The sequence below is a fragment of the Saccopteryx leptura genome, chromosome 10, assembly GCF_036850995.1.
Source record: "Saccopteryx leptura isolate mSacLep1 chromosome 10, mSacLep1_pri_phased_curated, whole genome shotgun sequence".
NCBI lineage: Eukaryota > Metazoa > Chordata > Mammalia > Chiroptera > Emballonuridae > Saccopteryx > Saccopteryx leptura.
Genome location: NC_089512.1, coordinates 36494422 through 36512139, shown reverse-complemented (window position 1 = coordinate 36512139; position 17718 = coordinate 36494422). Strand labels below are relative to the sequence as shown.

The following is a 17718-nucleotide window of genomic DNA, read 5'->3' as shown; positions in this document are numbered from 1 at the left end:
TATGTGCCTTGACTGGGCAAGCCTGGGGCTTCCAGCTGTTGACCCCAGCATGCCAGTTCAGCGCTCCAGGTCAGGCTGAATCATGATTTCTAAAATCTAACCTGAACATTTGATGAGTTCCCTGGGCTGTGGGATGCTGGGTGTTCAGGGCTCAGATCTACCTAGAAATGTCTGTGGCACATGAGACTTTTAAATACTACTTTGACTAATTATACTTGAGCAGATTAATTATATGGGACTATTTTTTGGTTAAGTCATTTTACTCTTTAAAATTTTATTTTCTATTTGATAGATCAAATACATGGAGGACATTTTGAGATCCATTTTAATCAAGTGCGAGTTCCTGCCACCAATTTAATACTAGGTGAGATAATTTTGCAAAAATGATTATACCGTAAAGTATACTAAAATATTTTCAGGTCTAAATATGGACAAGATGTGAAATTAATTTAGACATTTTCCCCTCTTCATTTACAAGGGAACATTTTGTGATTTTTTTCTTACATGGAATCATGTTTTATTAAAGTGGTTGATTGTGGTTTTGTATGACATCTATTGAATGCACAGCTAAAATATTATGCAGTTCAGAGTAACACACATTTTCTTAAAACATGATCTCAAGCTTTAAGAAGACCTCAATACTCTCTGAACTCAAGTCTTGTACATACATTAGAAGCATAAATGACCTTGAATACTGCGCCTGGAATGACTCCACCCTCCTGCTTACTGCAATCCGCCCAACCTTCAGAGAACCCCAGTGGCACCTCTCTCAGGAAGGCCTTGTCTTCCTCTTCCTGTCCACTCAGCCAGCCCTGCTGCCGACTGGTGCCAGGTTCCCAGTCTTCCTCCTTTGCCGTGTGTGTCCCTCTCCAGCCCCTTATCCCGAACATCCTGTCTCTTCTTCACGCTAAATTCCTAGAGCAGGGGCTGTGTCTCATCCACCTTTGTTACCGCTGCAGTACTAATGATTGGCTTATGCAGAGTAGGCACTCAGGAGATGGTTCTTAAATGTGATCACAGTTTTTAATGATGGTGATTTAAAAACATAGAAATCAGAAGTTTGATAAATGTATGAGCCTGATTATAGAACTGACTTTTTTCCTACCAGAATGCCATTTATATTGAGGGAAGCTCAATATTTTCTCAGGATTTATGTATATAACACAATAAATGGACTGCGGCCACTTGCCTGTTCCCTTTTCTCTCTCAAAGGTGAAGGAAGGGGATTTGAAATTGCCCAAGGCCGCCTTGGACCGGGCAGAATCCACCACTGTATGAGGGCGATCGGCTTGGCGGAACGCGCTCTGCAGATCATGTGTGAACGGGCGACACAGAGGGTGGCCTTCCAGAAGAAACTGTATTCACATGTAAGGATGATTATGATTTCAATGTATTGTAGCCCAACGCACTACAATAACCTTGACCCAAAAACAGCATTACTTGGTCAGATTTCCTCCACATAAACAAGGTGATTCTTTCCCTCAAAGTATAGTCTGATGAGAGAGATTTATCTTGGTGAAAGATTTATTAACTCCTAAAGTACTTCAACACCTCAGCACACAGTGTGTGGACAATTCCTTCAGCTCTCTCAGCCTCATTCTCTAGAGAACCTGGGACATTAATGTTCTCTGTGGACATGTGAGGGCTGTCCCAAGGAAAAGGGATTGCTGCTTTTTTTTTTGCTTTTTTGCTTTCTGAAAGAAATTAGGATAATAGATAAGTGTAAAGATAGAGTAAAATAGCCGAAAACTCAGTGAAAGGAGAGAGATCTAAAAATAGAATGGACTGCGTCAGGAGGAAGTAAGTTCCCATCACTGTAGAAATGTGTAGAAATGGAACCATTTGGTGGGATGTTCATGATTTTTTAAATTGTCATCTATAAATTATGTAGTATACTGAGTCTGTTGTTTACAAAGCCCAATAGACAGCATAATTACATGTAGGCAATTTAATCAAAATTAGAGAACATTCATCAAGAGAGAAGAAGGTATTATTTCAGACTTCTTTGGAAAACTTTTTAAGAGAAATGGGATATCCCAATCATCCGCCAAGAACCCTCCTAACTTATAAGAAGACAAGAAAAATTATTGGTAAATATTTAATACTTGCCATTGCTAACATGTTAGTTAGGTCAGACCGATGGTGATAAAATCCTATTTGTGTTTGCTAAAGTACATATTTGATCACCTTATACAATTTTGCAGTGTATTTTTCACTTTAAATTTCTATAGGCTGTGTTTGCTTGTTGTGAAAATATTATTCAGCACAACTATGATTTAGTCATGATACTGTTCTTTTTTTAAGATTTTATTTATATATTTTTGGAGAGAGAGAGAAGTGGGGGGGGGGGGAAAGCAGGAAGCATTAACTCCCATATGTGCCTTGACCAGGCAAGCCCAGGGTTTCCAACTGGCGACCTCAGCATTCCAGGTTGACGCTTTATCCACTGTGCCACCACAGGTCAGGCTCAAGACATTGTTCTTAGGGAAGCATACGGCCTGCTTTATGGCACACACCTAGGACTCATTGTGGGGAGCCCCTTTAGTACATGGTGAGGGCAAGCGTTCAGCTGTGGGATGGGCACTAGGGGAGCAGATGAGAAGGCGTGAATTTGGGGGGCTGTGTATGCACCTCCACACTGCTGCTCGAGTGGAACAGAAGAGATGCCTGAGGCATCAACTATCACTTCTTAACACTTTTCTCTTTCCAAGATGGCGCCCTCCTCTCGAGCAGGGTGAAGGAAACACACAGAAGGGTTGACAGACAAACATTTGGAATTACACAAAAGCACTGTGCTCAGTTGTTGCTTTCATGTAAGATGTTTTAATAGTGTACTTAAGGGGAATTTCTCTCCTGCTTTTTTTTTAATTTAAATTTTAAAATTTCCCTCCTGCTTTTGAGTAAGTAATGATCAAGTAGAACAAGCCTGGGCTTTTCAAAAATATGACTCCCTTCCCTGGAAACGTCTTCATTTGGCACAAAGAAAATGAGCTGGCAGAAGTAAAAGGAGATGCGTAAGCCCATCATAAACAAAAACCTGGGCCAGCTTTTTGTTTCCTTCCAACTGGAAAAGTAACATTCCTTTTCCCTGAATTTGGAGACTCCTTCCAGCTCCCTTCTAAATATTCCATGTCCGCCCTGGCCGGTTGGCTCAGCGGTAGAGCGTCGGCCTAGCGTGCGGAGGACCCGGGTTCGATTCCCGGCCAGGGCACATGGGAGAAGCGCCCATTTGCTTCTCCACCCCTCCACCGCGCTTTCCTCTCTGTCTCTCTCTTCCCCTCCCGCAGCCAAGGCTCCATTGGAGCAAAGATGGCCCGGGCGCTGGGCATGGTTCTGTGGCCTCTGCCTCAGGCGCTAGAGTGGCTCTGGTCGCAATATGGCGACGCCCAGGATGGGCAGAGCATCGCCCCCTGGGGGGCAGAGCACCGCCCCTGGTGGGCGTGCCGGGTGGATCCCGGTCGGGCGCATGCGGGAGTCTGTCTGACTGTCTCTCCCTGTTTCCAGCTTCAGAAAAATGAAAATAAATAAATAAATAAATAAATAAATATTCCATGTCCAACCTCTGGTTTCTAAAGCTAACAGTTCTATATCGAAGTTCTGGCTTAATAAATAACTTGGCAATTCTTTAGATCATTCAATTCCTACCCACTTAATACTTCAGCAAATCTAATGTCGTAGAGACCCGGCTGAAGTAAGTGCATTTGGGGTCTGTTCATGAGGATTACACCCAGTGCTACAGCCATCAAAGGGTTACTCACTGACCACTGGGGGCTTGTTTGAGGTCAATTCAGAGCCTTGTTTCAACCTCTAGGGCAGAGCCATCCAATAGATCTATATTGTGAGTCACAAATGCAATTTAAATTTTTCTAGTCACTATATTTTTAAAAAGTATAAAAAAAACAGATGAGCCTGACCGAGTGGTGGCGCAGTGGATAGAGCGTCAGACTGGGACACGGAGGACCCAGGTTCGAGACTCCAAGGTCACCAGCTTGAGTGCGGGCTCATCTGGTTTGAGCAAAGCTCACCAGCTTGAGCCTAAGGTCGCTAGCTCAAGCAAGGGGTCACTCACTCTGCTGTAGCCCCCCAGTCAAGGCACATATGAGAAAGCATAAATGAACAACTAAGGAGCCACAATGAAGAATTGATGCTTCTCATCTCTCTCCCTTCCTGTCTGTCCGTCCCTATCTGTCCCTCTCTGACTCTCTCTGTCTCTGCTACAAAAAAATAACGAGATGAAACTAACTTTAATAATCTTTTATTTAACCCAATATATTCAAAATGTTACATTTTTTTGTTTTACTTTGTCATTTTTTATTTTCAATTTCACATAACATACAATATTGTATCAGTTTCAGGTATACAATCCAGTGATTAGATGTTATATAACTCACTAAGTGATAATCCTGATAAATCTAGTACCAGTACCCACCAGTTATTATGATATTGACTATATTCCCTATGCTGCACTTTGCATCCCCGTGAATATACTGTAACTACCAATTTGTATTTCTTAATCCCTTCACCAGTTTCACCCATCCCCATAACACCTTCCCATCTGGCAACCATCAAAATGTTCTCTGTATCTATGAGTCTGTTTCGGTTTTACTTGTTCATTTTGTTTTTTTAGATTCCATATTTAAGTGAAATCATATGGTGTTTGTCTTTCTCTGTTTCACTTATTTCACTTAGCCTAATACTCTCTAGGTTTATCCATGTTGTCACAAATAGCAAGATTTCTTTATTTTTTTATGGCTGAGTAATATTTTATTGCATATACTGTGTAAACTCTCCCAGTTTCATACCTATTCAGTGCAGTTCCATGTGGGCTCATGCACAGATTTTTTAGGGCTCCTTAGGTAGCTATCCTGTATAGCCTCTACAGCAGGGGTCCCCAAACTTTTTACATAGGGGGCCAGTTCTCTGTCCCTCAGACCGTTGGAGGGCCGGAGTATAAAAAAACTATGAACAAATCCCTATGCACACTACACATATCTTATTTTTAAGCAAAAAAACAAAACGGGAACAAATACAATATTTAAAATAAAGAACAAGTAAATTTAAATCAACAAACTGACCAGTATTTCAATGGGAACTATGCTCCTCTCACTGACCACCAATGAAACAGGTGCCCCTTCCAGAAGTGCGGTGGGGGCCGGATAAATGGCCTCAGGGGGCCGCATGTGGCCCGCGGGCTGTAGTTTGGGGACCCCTGCTCTACAGACTCATCACTGACTGATGGCCTACCAGAATGGGGTTTCTCCACCAAACTGCCGGTTTCCTTCAACTGCTTATCCCACCGAGTAATGTTATTCCTATGTGGTAGCGCTTCTTTATAAATGCGCCGATATTCACGTTGCACTTTGGTCACGGATTCAAATTTAGCGAGCTACAGAACACACTGAACTTTCCTCTGTACCGTCCACATCTCAACTGGCATGGTCGTGGGCTGTTCCGCTGTATACACGGTGTTACGTCACCATCTGCGCATGCGCGCATGCTGCCACATCATCCTACAGAAACTGGGAGGGTTTTTCTTTTATTTGGTGCAGATTTCACATTTCTATCGTCTTTTGTTGCTTTCCTGTGACCGGTCAAAAGTGCACCATGACTTTACGGACACACTGTATATACGACATCTTTACCTATCTACCAATGGACACTTAGATTGCTTTCATATCTTGGCTATTGTAAATAATGCTGGAATGAATGTATATATATTTTTGAATTAGTGTTTTGGATTTCTTCAGATAAAGACCACTGAAAAGTGAAATTGCTAGATCATACAGCAACTTAATTTTTTATTTTTTGAGAAACCTCCTTACTGTTTTCCACAGTGGCTGCACCAACTGGCAGTCCCACCAACCGTGTACAATGGGTCCCTTTTCTCCACATCTTTACCAGCATTTGTTTTGTAGTTAATGATAGCCATTCTGACAGGTATGAGGTGATATCTCATTGTGGGTTTAATTTGTATTCCCTTGATGATTAATATGTTGGGAATCATGTGTGTTGGATAGCTCTATGTTCCTTTTTTTTTTTAACCAGTACAACTGGTTTAATATTTGCAAAACAGCCTGACCTGTGGTGGCGCAGTGGATAAAGTGTCAACCTGGAAATGCTGAGGTCGCCGGTTCAAAACCCTGGGCTTGCCTGGTCAAGGCACATATGGGAGTTGATGTTTCCAGCTCCTCCCCCCCTTCTCTCTCTCGATCTCTCCTCTCTCTCTCTCTCTCCCTCTCCTCTCTAAAATGAATAAATAAAAAAAATATATATTTGCAAAACATACAAAATTACAAAATACAGGTGCATACAAAAATACAAAATACAGGTGTAAAAAAAACCATAGGAAACATTTTCCCAATTGCAAAATATATAAACATGTACGAAACATTTTATTGGCCACTGGTGCTTGGCTGCGGATCGTTGATGTTGTCATCTGAGGCAGCAGTTGGGGTTACCAGAGTTGGTTTTTTCATAAACATGTGCGATCACATTCACTTTCTTTCCTCCTTCGTAGTTGTTCATTGATTGCTTTCTCATATGTCCCTTGACCAGGGGGTTATAGCAGAGCGAGTTGTCCCTTGCTCAAACCAGTGACCTTGGGCTCAAACCAGCGACCATGGGGTCATGTCTATGATCCCATGCTCAAGCCAGCGCCCCTGCACTCAAGCTGGTGAAGCCATGCTCAAGTCAGATGAGCCCGCGCTCATTTTCGTGTCGAGATCGATGGCCTTTCTTTCCTTCTTGGCAGGCTGAGGCATAGACAAAGACAATTTCCTCTTGGTAGACATCTTGGGAGGGGTTTGATGAAAAATATCCAAGACACAAAACACAAATTGCTGTACCTAGTCTGGGATAACAGTTGAAATGGTGCATGCGGAGATGGTAGTGCTGCCGGAAGCTGGTCCACACTGACGTACACCCAGCTGGGCAACGCTTGCGCTGCCAGATGCGGAGCAGTCATGGCTAGCAATTGTGGTAGTAAAGTTGAATTGTCATAAGTTGCATAGGTTGTAGTCGATCAATGTCTGTAATGGGCACTTGGTTGCTTCCAAATCTTGACTACTGTAAATGCTGCTGCAATGAACATAGGGCTGCATATATTCTTTTGAATCAGTGTTTCAGGTTTCTTTTTTTTTAATTAATTTTAATGGGGTGACATTGATAAATCAGGGTACACATGTTCAGAGAAAACATCTCTAGGCTATTTTGACATTTGATTATGCTGCATTCCCATCACCCAAAGTCCAATTGTCTTCCATCACCTTCTATCTGGTTTTCTTTGTGCCCCTCCCTCTCCTCCCCTCCACCCCGTAACCCCCACACTCTTGTCCATGTCTCCGAGTTTCATTTTTATGTCCCACCTTTGTATGGAATCATATAGTTCTTAGTTTTTTCTGATTTACTTATTTTGCTCGGTATAATGTTATCAAGGTCCATCCATGTTGTTGTAAATATTCCCATGTCATCATTTCTTATGGCTGAGTAGTATTCCATAGTATATATGTACCAAAGCTTTTTAATCCACTCGTCTACTGACGGATACTTGGGCTGTTTCCAGATCTTCGCTATTGTAAACAATGCTGCCATAAACATGGGGGTGCATTTCTTCTTTTGAAACAGTGCTATGGTGTTCTTGGGGTATATTCCTAAAAGTGGTATAGTTGGGTCAAAAGGCAGTTCAATTTTTAATTTCTTGAGGAATCTCCATACTGTTTTCCACAGTGGCTGCACCAGTCTGCATTCCCACCAGCAGTGCAGGAGGGTTCCCTTTTCTCCACGTCCTCACCAGCACTTATTCTGTGTTGTTTTGTTGATGAGCGCCATTCTGACTGGTGTGAGGTGATATCTCATTGTGGTTTTAATTTGCATTTCTCTAATGATTAGTGATGTGAGCATTTTTTCATATGCCTATTGGCCATCTGTATGTCCTCTTTGGAGAAGTGTCTATTCATTTCTTTCGCCCATTTTTTGATTGGATTCTTCTGTCTTCCTGATATTGAGTTTTACAAGTTCTTTATAAATTTTGGTTATTAACCCCTTATCAGACGTATTGTCAAATATATTCTCCCATTGTGTAGTTTGTCTTTTTATTCTGTTCTTATTGTCTTTAGCTGTGCAGAAGCTTTTTAGTTTGATGTAGTCCCATTTCCTGTCTTTTATTTCACTTGTCCGTGGAGATAAATCGGCAAATATATTGCTGCAAGAGATGTTAGAGAGCTTACTGCCTATGTTTTCTTCTAAGATGCTTATGGTTTTACAGCTTACATTTAAGTCTTTTATCTATTTTGAGTTTATTTTTGTGAATGGTGTAAGTTGGTGGTCTAGTTTCATTTTTTTATAGGTAGCTGTCCAATTTTCCCAACACCATTTGTTGAAGAGGCTATCTTTACTCCAATGTATGCTCTTACCTCCTTTGTCAAATATCAGTTGTCCATAAAAGTGTGGGTTTATTTCTGGGTTCTCAGTTCTGTTCCATTGATCTATATGCCTGCTCTCATGCCAGTACCAGGCTGTTTTGAGTACAATGGCCTTATAAAATAACTTGATATCCAGAAGTGTGATACCTCCCACTTTATTCTTCCTTTTCAAGATTGCTGAGGCTATTCGTGTTCTCTTTTGGTTCCATATAAATTTTTGGAATATGTGTTCTATATCTTTGAAGTAAGTCATTGGTATTTTAATTGGTATTGCATTGAATTTATAAATTGCTTTGGGTAATACAGACATTTTAATGATGTTTATTCTTCCTAACCATGAGCACGGTATATGCTTCCACTTGTTTGTATCTTCCCTGATTTCTTTTATCAATGTTTTATAATTTTCCGAGTACAAGTCTTTAATCTCCCTGGTTAAATTTATTCCTACTTTATTTTTTTGGTTGCAATGGTAAAGGGGATTGCTTCCTTAATTTCTCTTTCTGACAGTTCATTGTTAGTGTATAAAAATACCTCTGATGCCTGACCAGGTGGTGGCGCAGTGGATAGAGCGTTGAACTGGGATGCGGAAAACCCAGGTTCGAGACCCTGAGGTCGCCAGCTTGAGCCCAGCTCATCTGGTTTGAGCAAAAGCTCACCAGCTTGAGCCCAAGGTTGCTGGCTCGAGCAAAGGGTTACTCGGTCTGCTTAAGGCCCGCGGTCAAGGCATATATGAGAAAGCAATCAATGAACTACTAAGGTGCCACAATGAAAAACTGATGATTGATGCTTCTCATCTCTCTGCATTCCTGTCTGTACCTATCTATCCCTCTCTATCTCTAAATAAATAAATAAATAAATAAATAAATAAATAAATAAATAAAATCTTTAAAAATGCCTCTGATTTCTGAGTATTAATTTTAGTATATGTGCTGCTGAAGTGAGCACTCTGAGTATTAATTTTATATCCTGCCACCTTGCTGAATTCATTTATCAAGTCTAGTAGTTTTTGGACTGAGACTTTAGGGTTTTCTATATGCAATATCATATCATCTGCAAATAATGATAGTTTTACTTCTTTTCCAATTTGGATGCCTTTTATTTCTTTTTCTTGTCTGATTGCTGTGGCTAGGACTTCTAGAACTATGTTGAATAAGAGTGGTGAAAGGGGGTACCCCTGCCTTGTTCCTGATCTTAAGGGGATTGCTTTTAATTTTTGCACATTGAGTATGATGTTGGCTGTGGGTTTGTCATAGATGACCTTTATCATATTGAGGTATGCTCCCTGTATTCCCACTTTGCTGAGAGTTTTGATCATGAATAGGTACTGGATCTATGTTCTTTTTGGAGAAATGTCCATTCAGGGTCTCTGCTCATTTCTCAATTATATTATTTGCATATTTTGGTATTGTGTTTTTGATGTTGAGCTGTTTGAGTTCTTTGTATATTTTGGATATTAACCCCTTATCAGCCGTATCATTTGCAAATATCTTCTCCCATTCTCTAGGTTGCCTTTTTTGTTTTGTTATTGGTTGCCTTCATGGTGCAAAAGCTTTTAGTTTGATGTAGTCCCATTTGTTTATTTTTGCTTTTGTCTTTGGGACATATAAAAAAAAGCCTGACCAGGTGGTGGTGCAGTGGATAGAGCGTCGGACTGGGATGAGGAAGGACCCAGGTTCAAGACCCTGAGGTCGCCAGCTTGAGCGCGGGCTCATCTGGTTTGAGCAAAGCTCACCAGCTTGGACCCAAGGTCGCTGGCTCGAGCAAGGGGTTACTTGGTCTGCTGAAGGCCACGGTCAAGGCACATATGAGAAAGCAATCAATGAACAACTAAGGTCTCACAATGAAAAACTGATGATTGATGCTTCTCATCTCTCTCCGTTCCTGTCTGTCTGTCCCTATCTGTCCTTCTTTCTGACTCTCTGTCTCTGTTTTTTAAAAAAAAAAAATCGCTAACATCAGTATCAGTTTACTGCTTTTGTTTTTTTTCTAGGAGTTTTATGGTTTCAGGTCTTACATTTAAGTTTTTAATCCATTTGAGTTTATTTTTCTATATAGTTTAAGAAGGTGGTCTAATTTTATTGTTTTGCATGTATCTGTCCAGTTTTCTCAACACCATTTATTGAAGATGCTGTCTATAACCCATTGTATGTTCTTGCCTCCTTTGTTGTAGATTAATTGGCCACAGAGGCATGGCTTTATTTCTCGGCTCTCTATTCTGTTCCATTGGTCGAAGTGTCTGTTTTTATGCCAGTACCATGCTGTTTTGATTACTATAGCCTTGCAGTGTAGTTTATATCAGGTAGTGTAATAAGTAGTATTGTTCTTTCTCAAGATACTTAGATTATTCAGGGTCTTTTGTAGTTCTTATAAACTTTAGGATTATTTGTTCTAGTTCTGTGAAAAATGCCATTGGTATGCTGACTGGGATTGCACTGAATCTATAGATGGCTCTGGGTAGTATGGACATATTAACAATGTTGATTCTTCCTATCTATGAGCATGGTATAGCCTTTCATTTATTTGTGTCGTCCTTGATTTCTTTCTTAAATATCTTCTAGTTTTCCAAGTGTAGGTCTTTTACCCTCTTCATTAAATTTATTCCCAGGTATTTTATTCTTTTGATGCAATGTAAATAGGATTGTTTTCTCTTTCTGATATTTTGTTACTATTGTATAAAAATGCAGCCATTTCTTAATATTAATTTTATATAATATTATGCTATATGCAAATACTGACAGCTTTACTTCTTCCCAACTTATATGCCATTTCTTTCTTTTTCTCGTCTGATTGTTATGGCTAAGACTTCCATTACTATATTGAATTAACAGAGGTAAAAGTGGACATCCTTGTCTTGTCCCAAATCTTAAAAAAGAGCTTCCAGCTTTTCACCATTGAGTATGATAACTGCTGTGAGTTTGCCATATATAGCCCTTATAACATTGAGGTATGTTCCCTTTATTCCCATTTTGCTGAGGTGTTTTTTAATCATAAATGGATGTTTGATTTTGTCAGGTTTTTCTTATCTATTGATATGATCATATGATTTTTATCCCTCATTTTGTTTGTGGTGTATCCTACTGATTGATTTGAGATTTTGAATCAACCTCAGGAATCTCAGGAATAAATCCCACTTGATTATAGTGTATGATTTTTTTTTTAAAGCAAGGGGAGGGGCAGACAGGGAGAAAAATAAGCATCAATTCTTTAGTGCAGCACCTTAGTTGTTCATTGATTGCTTTCTCATATGTGCCTTGACCAAGGACTTCCAACCAAGCCAGTGAGCTCAAGCCAGCAGCAGCCTTGGGCTTAAGCCAGCAACCTTGGCCTTCAAGCCAGTGACCTTTTGGCTCAAGCCAGCGACCATGGGGTCATCTCTATGATCCCATGCTCAAGCCAGTGACCTCATGCTCAAGCTGGTGAGCCTGCACTCAAGCTGGCAACCTCAGGGTTTTAAACCTGAGTCCTTAGAGTCCCAGGCCATCGCCTTTTCCACTGTGCCACCACCTGGTCAGGCAATGAATGGTGTGTGATATTTTTTAACACATTGCTGAGTTCAGTTTGCCAATATTTTCTTGAGGATTTTCAAATCTGTTCATCAGCAATACTGGCCTGTATAAACCTTCTATTTTAGCTGGCTTTTTGAGGCACCACTCTGTTAGAAAGGGTTTGCACCGACTCATTACTTCAAGGCAGAGGCAGAGGTCCAGGTTCCCACTTAGCCTCCACTGATACCTGAGTAGAGTGCATTCTTATTAAGCCTTGGGAGATGGAAGTCCAGGCTACCCATGTGGTCTCCACTGACACGGCAGGGAGAATGGAACTTGTTGCTGGCCTCACTCCTTACTTGGCATTCTGATAACACCCTGGCAAGAGTGCTGAGGTACAGCATTATAGCACTGATGAGGGTGGAAGTACACGCTGGTATGATTAAGGGCAGGGCCAGACATTTCTCTGTGGTGTTTGGGTTGGGTAGAATGGTTATTCTATGAAAGTTCTCTGTTGCTAAGCTGCCCCTACCCAGTCCTTTAGCTGAAAAGAGTAGGCTTTTGTTGGGGCTATTTTTTGTATAATTTTTATGCTCATTGGCATTTCCAGGTTGTTGGCTTCTTCAGCTCCAAGTTGGGGATATATGACGCAAAAAGAACACCCAGGGAAATCACCACCAAGTTGTCTTTTAGTCTGGAAGACCCTAATAGATCTGCCTTCTTCCCTCCACCTTTCAGAGTCCTGTTGGGTTTGTTTTATAGATAATGCCCAGGTTTTTAGTTGTACTTAGCAAGAAAGCAGTGTGGTAAAGTCTATCTATTCCATCTTCCTGGAAGTAGAAGTTACTCATTGTCAATACTCTAAAACCACAGTGAGCACTCTCTGGGAGAAGCTGGGTAGAGAAGGGCCTGGAGCTGAGACTGAAGTGGAATCTCCTTCACTCCACATCTGGGCCTGGGACCCACACGTTAAGGCATGTATGCAGAGCACAGACATTTATCTTAGGTGACACAGACTAATCCCTCAAAAGCCACAAACTACCAAACTCACTAAAGGTAAAATATATAACCTGTATGGTTCTATAGCTATCAAAGAAGTTGTATCAAATGAATAAAGTCTTCCACTTAAAAATATATAGAGAGTGAGGCTTGGGGACAGTCCTTGGACCAGTGTTTTCACCAAACCACAAGGCATGTGACATAAGATACCAGCTTCTCTCCTCCTTTTTTGCTGTCCTCTGCTCCCTTGCAGGAGGTTGTGGCTCACTGGATTGCTGAGAGCCGCATCGCCATTGAAGAGATGCGCTTGTTGACCCTGAAAGCCGCCCACATCATTGACACTTTGGGCAGCGCCAGTGCTAAGAAGGAGGTGAGGCCCCTTCTACCACCATCTGTCAGGCTCTCTCCAGGTTCTCCCTTCCACTGGGCATTTCGGGTTTTATGGCGCCTTGATAGCATTCAGAATATTGGAATCTTCCCTGTGATTTTGATTTCAAGATTATAAATGTAGTTGCTAGTTTTCTTTTCACTGAGTTGCTTTAGGTAATGATTTTCAGGATACAAAATATCTTCAGCATTCTTTAGATGCAGCAGTAGGAAATAGGGAAGTCCTAGACTTTATACATGCAGTTTACCCACTGTGTCACCTTCTGTTAGCTTTGTGACCTTGGGCAAAGTAACCTTTCTGTCTGTGGCCTGGAGTTCAAGTGAAGAGCAACCAAGGTCATAGAGAACGCACAGCACTGTGTGGCCACATAGTAAATGTTTCATAAGACATCTCGTCCCCTTCCTTCTGATGTTTCTGGCTTATATGGAATAAGAACGTGATCATTTAATTCTAAAAGCCAATTAAATCGCTAAGGGAAAACTGATGAGTGAAGACTCTTGAACTCTTTTTATGATCCCTAAGGTGACAAATGTAATTTATTAGCGGCCTGAAATTCTTTCGGAAACATGGCAAGTTATAAATACACAAATAAAATGTGATTTGGAAGAGACAGCTCTTACCAGGAGGGCCTGTATTGACTGAAATATGGCCATTAGTCACATTACAGCATATTTCTTTGTTGCCTTTTATCAAAGATCCTGTTTTAGTGGAGAATGTGTATGGAAAAATTTCCTTGTTTCATTTCACAAAGAAAATACAGATTATATCAAATTCTGCCACATGGTGTATTATCAAAGAAAGGAACATTCTTTTTGTATCTTGCTTTTATAGATTGCAATGATTAAAGTGGCTACCCCTCGAGCTGCCTGCAAAATTATTGACCAGGCCATCCAAGTGTGCGGAGCGGCAGGTGTTTCCCAGGATTACCCTCTGGCTAACATGTGAGTGGATGTTATTTAATAACCATCTGCATTTGATAGGCTTCAAGTTAAAAAATCTACACATGCCTGACCCTAATTGCTTCATAAGAAAATAAAGATAATAACTTAAAGTATAATTGAAGGCTAAATTAAGTACTAGTTACTACTTTCGTGGTACAGGTCTGTGCCCCAATTATTCAAGATTCAACTGTAACATTGGCACTTTTATTTTTTGTGGAGAACAGATTATCTTTTGTTTTTTTAATTGAACTTATTGGGGTGACCTTGGTTGGTACTTTTATATAGAGCTCAGTACCAAAAAAATAGTTGTCCTTTTGTTTACAGTGACCATCTCACTCAATTACGTTAGCTTCCACACTGGGCCTCCCGGGTAGAAGAAAGAGCATGGGTTCACCCTGAACCCAGAGGAGGGGAGGGGGCCGAGACAACCAAAGGGAGCTGAGCGCAGGTGGGGATCTGTGCTGGGAAAGCTTACCCCCCCGAGGCCTTGGCCCAGGGGCACAGTGCAGGCCGACGACCACCTCGGGTCCAGATTCTGGTTCTCGGGCCCAGAGGGGATTCCCTCCTCCATTGCCACCGTGTCTCACACTGCAGAGGTGCCCCATTCATTCCCCCATCAGCTTTTAACCTTACGAAAGAACTAAAACATATATATTTTTAGTATGTAAGTATTATACATTTACACTCCACTGCTTGTGGCTTACCTAAGAGATCTCTTAGTTCTAGCAACTTCTAGTAACCTACATGCAGCACACCAAGACTGCGGTGGGGCCCCTGCACTGAACCACTTCCCACGGTGAGCCTGGCAAGTGGCACTTGAGAAGTCCTTGGGCCTCTTTTCTTCATTTTCCCTGTGATCTTTTTCTTATCACTGCCTGGCCGGATTTTAAAAATTCACAGTTTTGGCTTAAAATGAGTGTGACTGACGACGTTAAGGTGCCATGTTCCTCTCCGATAAGCCCTACCCTCCCTGTTCTCTGTGTTTTCCCAGGTATGCCATGGCGCGAACTCTGCGCATAGCAGATGGACCCGACGAAGTCCACCTCTCAGCAATCGCAAAGTTGGAGCTTACGGACCAAGCTAGACGCTTGAGGGCCAAGGTGTAAGGAGGCGACACCATCTCACCTTTAGACACACATTATGGGCTCCAGAATTCGAATTTTATTCTATTTTTGTAGCAGTTTGAGCACAGGATTTATTACTCACTTTTGGTAAAGATTTGAGGCTCTATTTTGATCAATGGGTTTTATAATTTCAAGGGTCACACTGGCTTAATTAAGAAATTCTATAGCAGATGTCATTCAGTCTAATACCTAACCATTTAGCATTTACCTTTTATTTTTATTTAATTTTTTTTTAAGTGAGAGGAGGGGTGATAGAAAGACAGAGTCCCAAATATGCCCTGACTGGGATCCACCCGGCAACCCTGTCTGGGGCCAGCATTCACCTTTTAAACACTCAAATATTAAGGAGATAATAAAGTGAATTGAAGAGCTAGCCTGACCTGTGGTGGCGCAGTGGATAGAGCGTCCACCTGGAACGCTGAGGTCGCTGGTTTGAAACCCTGGGCTTGCCTGGTCAAGGCACATATAAGAAGCAACGAGGTGATGCTTCCCATTCCTGCCCCCTCTCTCTCCTTTCTCTAAAATCTTACACACACACACACACACACACACACACACACACACACACAGAGCTAAAGCATAGGCATAGAAATATTTTTACCTTTGATTCTCATGAATAATTTGATTTAAATAAATATCCAAGGATTATTTAATCATTACTTTATAAAAAAAATACAGTAGGATCTCGTTAACACTCATTTAGGGATTGGTTTAACACTTTGTAATAATGTTTGCACTGGAGAAAGATGCATGACTGTTTGGGTCATTTTAGAATTCATATCATTATTATAAGCTTCATAATTTAACAGGAATCATTTATACATAAAATCTGGATGCATTTAAATTTTACTAGAAAATATGGCACTTTATGAGAAAATGTGATTAAGAAAAATTGTAATTATTTGTAATATGTTGAGTTAATGAATAGTTTAAGGTACAAGAAAGTAATTTAATTCTGAGAATAGTTTAAGACAGCCTGCTCTAAATGCTACCGTGTTAAGAGGATACTGTTCTGTTAAGAGCGAACATGTGGCTGTTGAGTCAGCTCTGTTCAGTCCAGCAGCCACTGGCCACATGTGACTCTTGAGCACTAGGACAGTGGCTAGTGCAGCTCAGGAACTAAATTTATTATTTTAATTTTAACTGAAATCTCAACTCAGTTACTGGAAAATTGTAAGTATGCTTGGAATAACTTGGCTATTAAATACCAAATTTGAAGATTTAGTATGAAAAAAGTAAATATTTTTAATGCTTATTTTATTACTTTAAAAATATCAATTACATGTTGAAGTGATAAAATTTGGGTATAATGAATTAAATAAAATATATTATTTAACCTAATTTTACCTTTTTCTTGTTACCTTTTTAATGTAGAAGCCATTGGACTAGTAACTGGTAAATTTTTATACATTTTAATGAAAGTATGTCTAAAAACTGTAAAACTGTTTTATTAGAAAGCTTACATATCACATGAATTTACTGATGTCCAGAGATTATTTTAATCATTATTTAAATATCTTGGAGTGGGGGTGGAGAATACACATTTGATGAAGACCTTGTGTGTCTTTTGGGCTTCTTAAACATTTGCATTTGGTTTGACCTGTGGTGGCGCAGTGGATAAAGTACTGACCTGGAATGCTGAGGTTGCCAGTTTGAAAGTCAGGGCTTGTCCATTTGAGGCACAAATGAGAAGCAACTATTAGGAGTTGATCCTTCCTGCTCTCCTCCCACATTTCTCTTATCTCCTCTTTCTAAAAGCAATAAATAAAATCTTTTTCAAAAAAACTACATTTGAGCCTGACCAGGTAGTGGCTCAGTGGATAGAGCGTCAGACTGGGACACAGAGGACCCAGGTTCAAATCTCCGAGGTGGCTGGCTTGAGCAAGGGGTCGCTTGCTCTGTTGGAGCCCCCCAGTCAGGCCATGTATGAGATGGCAGTCAGTGAACAACTATGGTGCTGCAAAGAACTGATGCTTCTCATCTCTCTCCCTTCCTGTCTGTCTGTCCCTGTTTCCTGTCTCTTTTTCTGTCCCTGTCCCTCGTAAAAATAAAGTAAAAAAAATAAAATTACATTTGAACCTTAACTTCATTTTTCTTTCTACACATTGGAATTAACTTTTAAACCTAGAAGACCCTTACCTACTAAGGGTTTGTTGTAACAATCACTGAAGCCATGTAGAAACAGCTTGATATTTGTGAACCACAATAAAGTTCTTAAAGGGTGTCCTTATTTAAAGTGAGTAAAATCTTAATCCAAGCTATTTAACTTCCCCTACCCTTAATTCATTCGGATAAAAGGTTATAAAGAATAGGAAAGGTTGGTTTGAGAGGGAAAATTCTAGTCTCCAAAGAATACCAAGA

At 40.6% G+C, this 17718-nt stretch overlaps 1 protein-coding gene across 1 annotated transcript in view; it reads left to right on the top strand.

The window, feature by feature from the left end:
- Window positions 1-16698, top strand: part of ACAD11 (acyl-CoA dehydrogenase family member 11) — a 98599-nt gene extending 81901 nt beyond the window's left edge. The window contains exons 16-20 of the mRNA XM_066350413.1: window positions 293-364; window positions 1213-1367; window positions 13158-13274; window positions 14124-14233; window positions 15225-16698. Of these exons, the coding sequence (XP_066206510.1) occupies window positions 293-364; window positions 1213-1367; window positions 13158-13274; window positions 14124-14233; window positions 15225-15339 (569 nt within the window). The 3' untranslated portion in view covers window positions 15340-16698. The remainder of the gene's footprint in view (window positions 1-292; window positions 365-1212; window positions 1368-13157; window positions 13275-14123; window positions 14234-15224) is intronic.
- Window positions 16699-17718: the final 1020 nt, after the last annotated feature.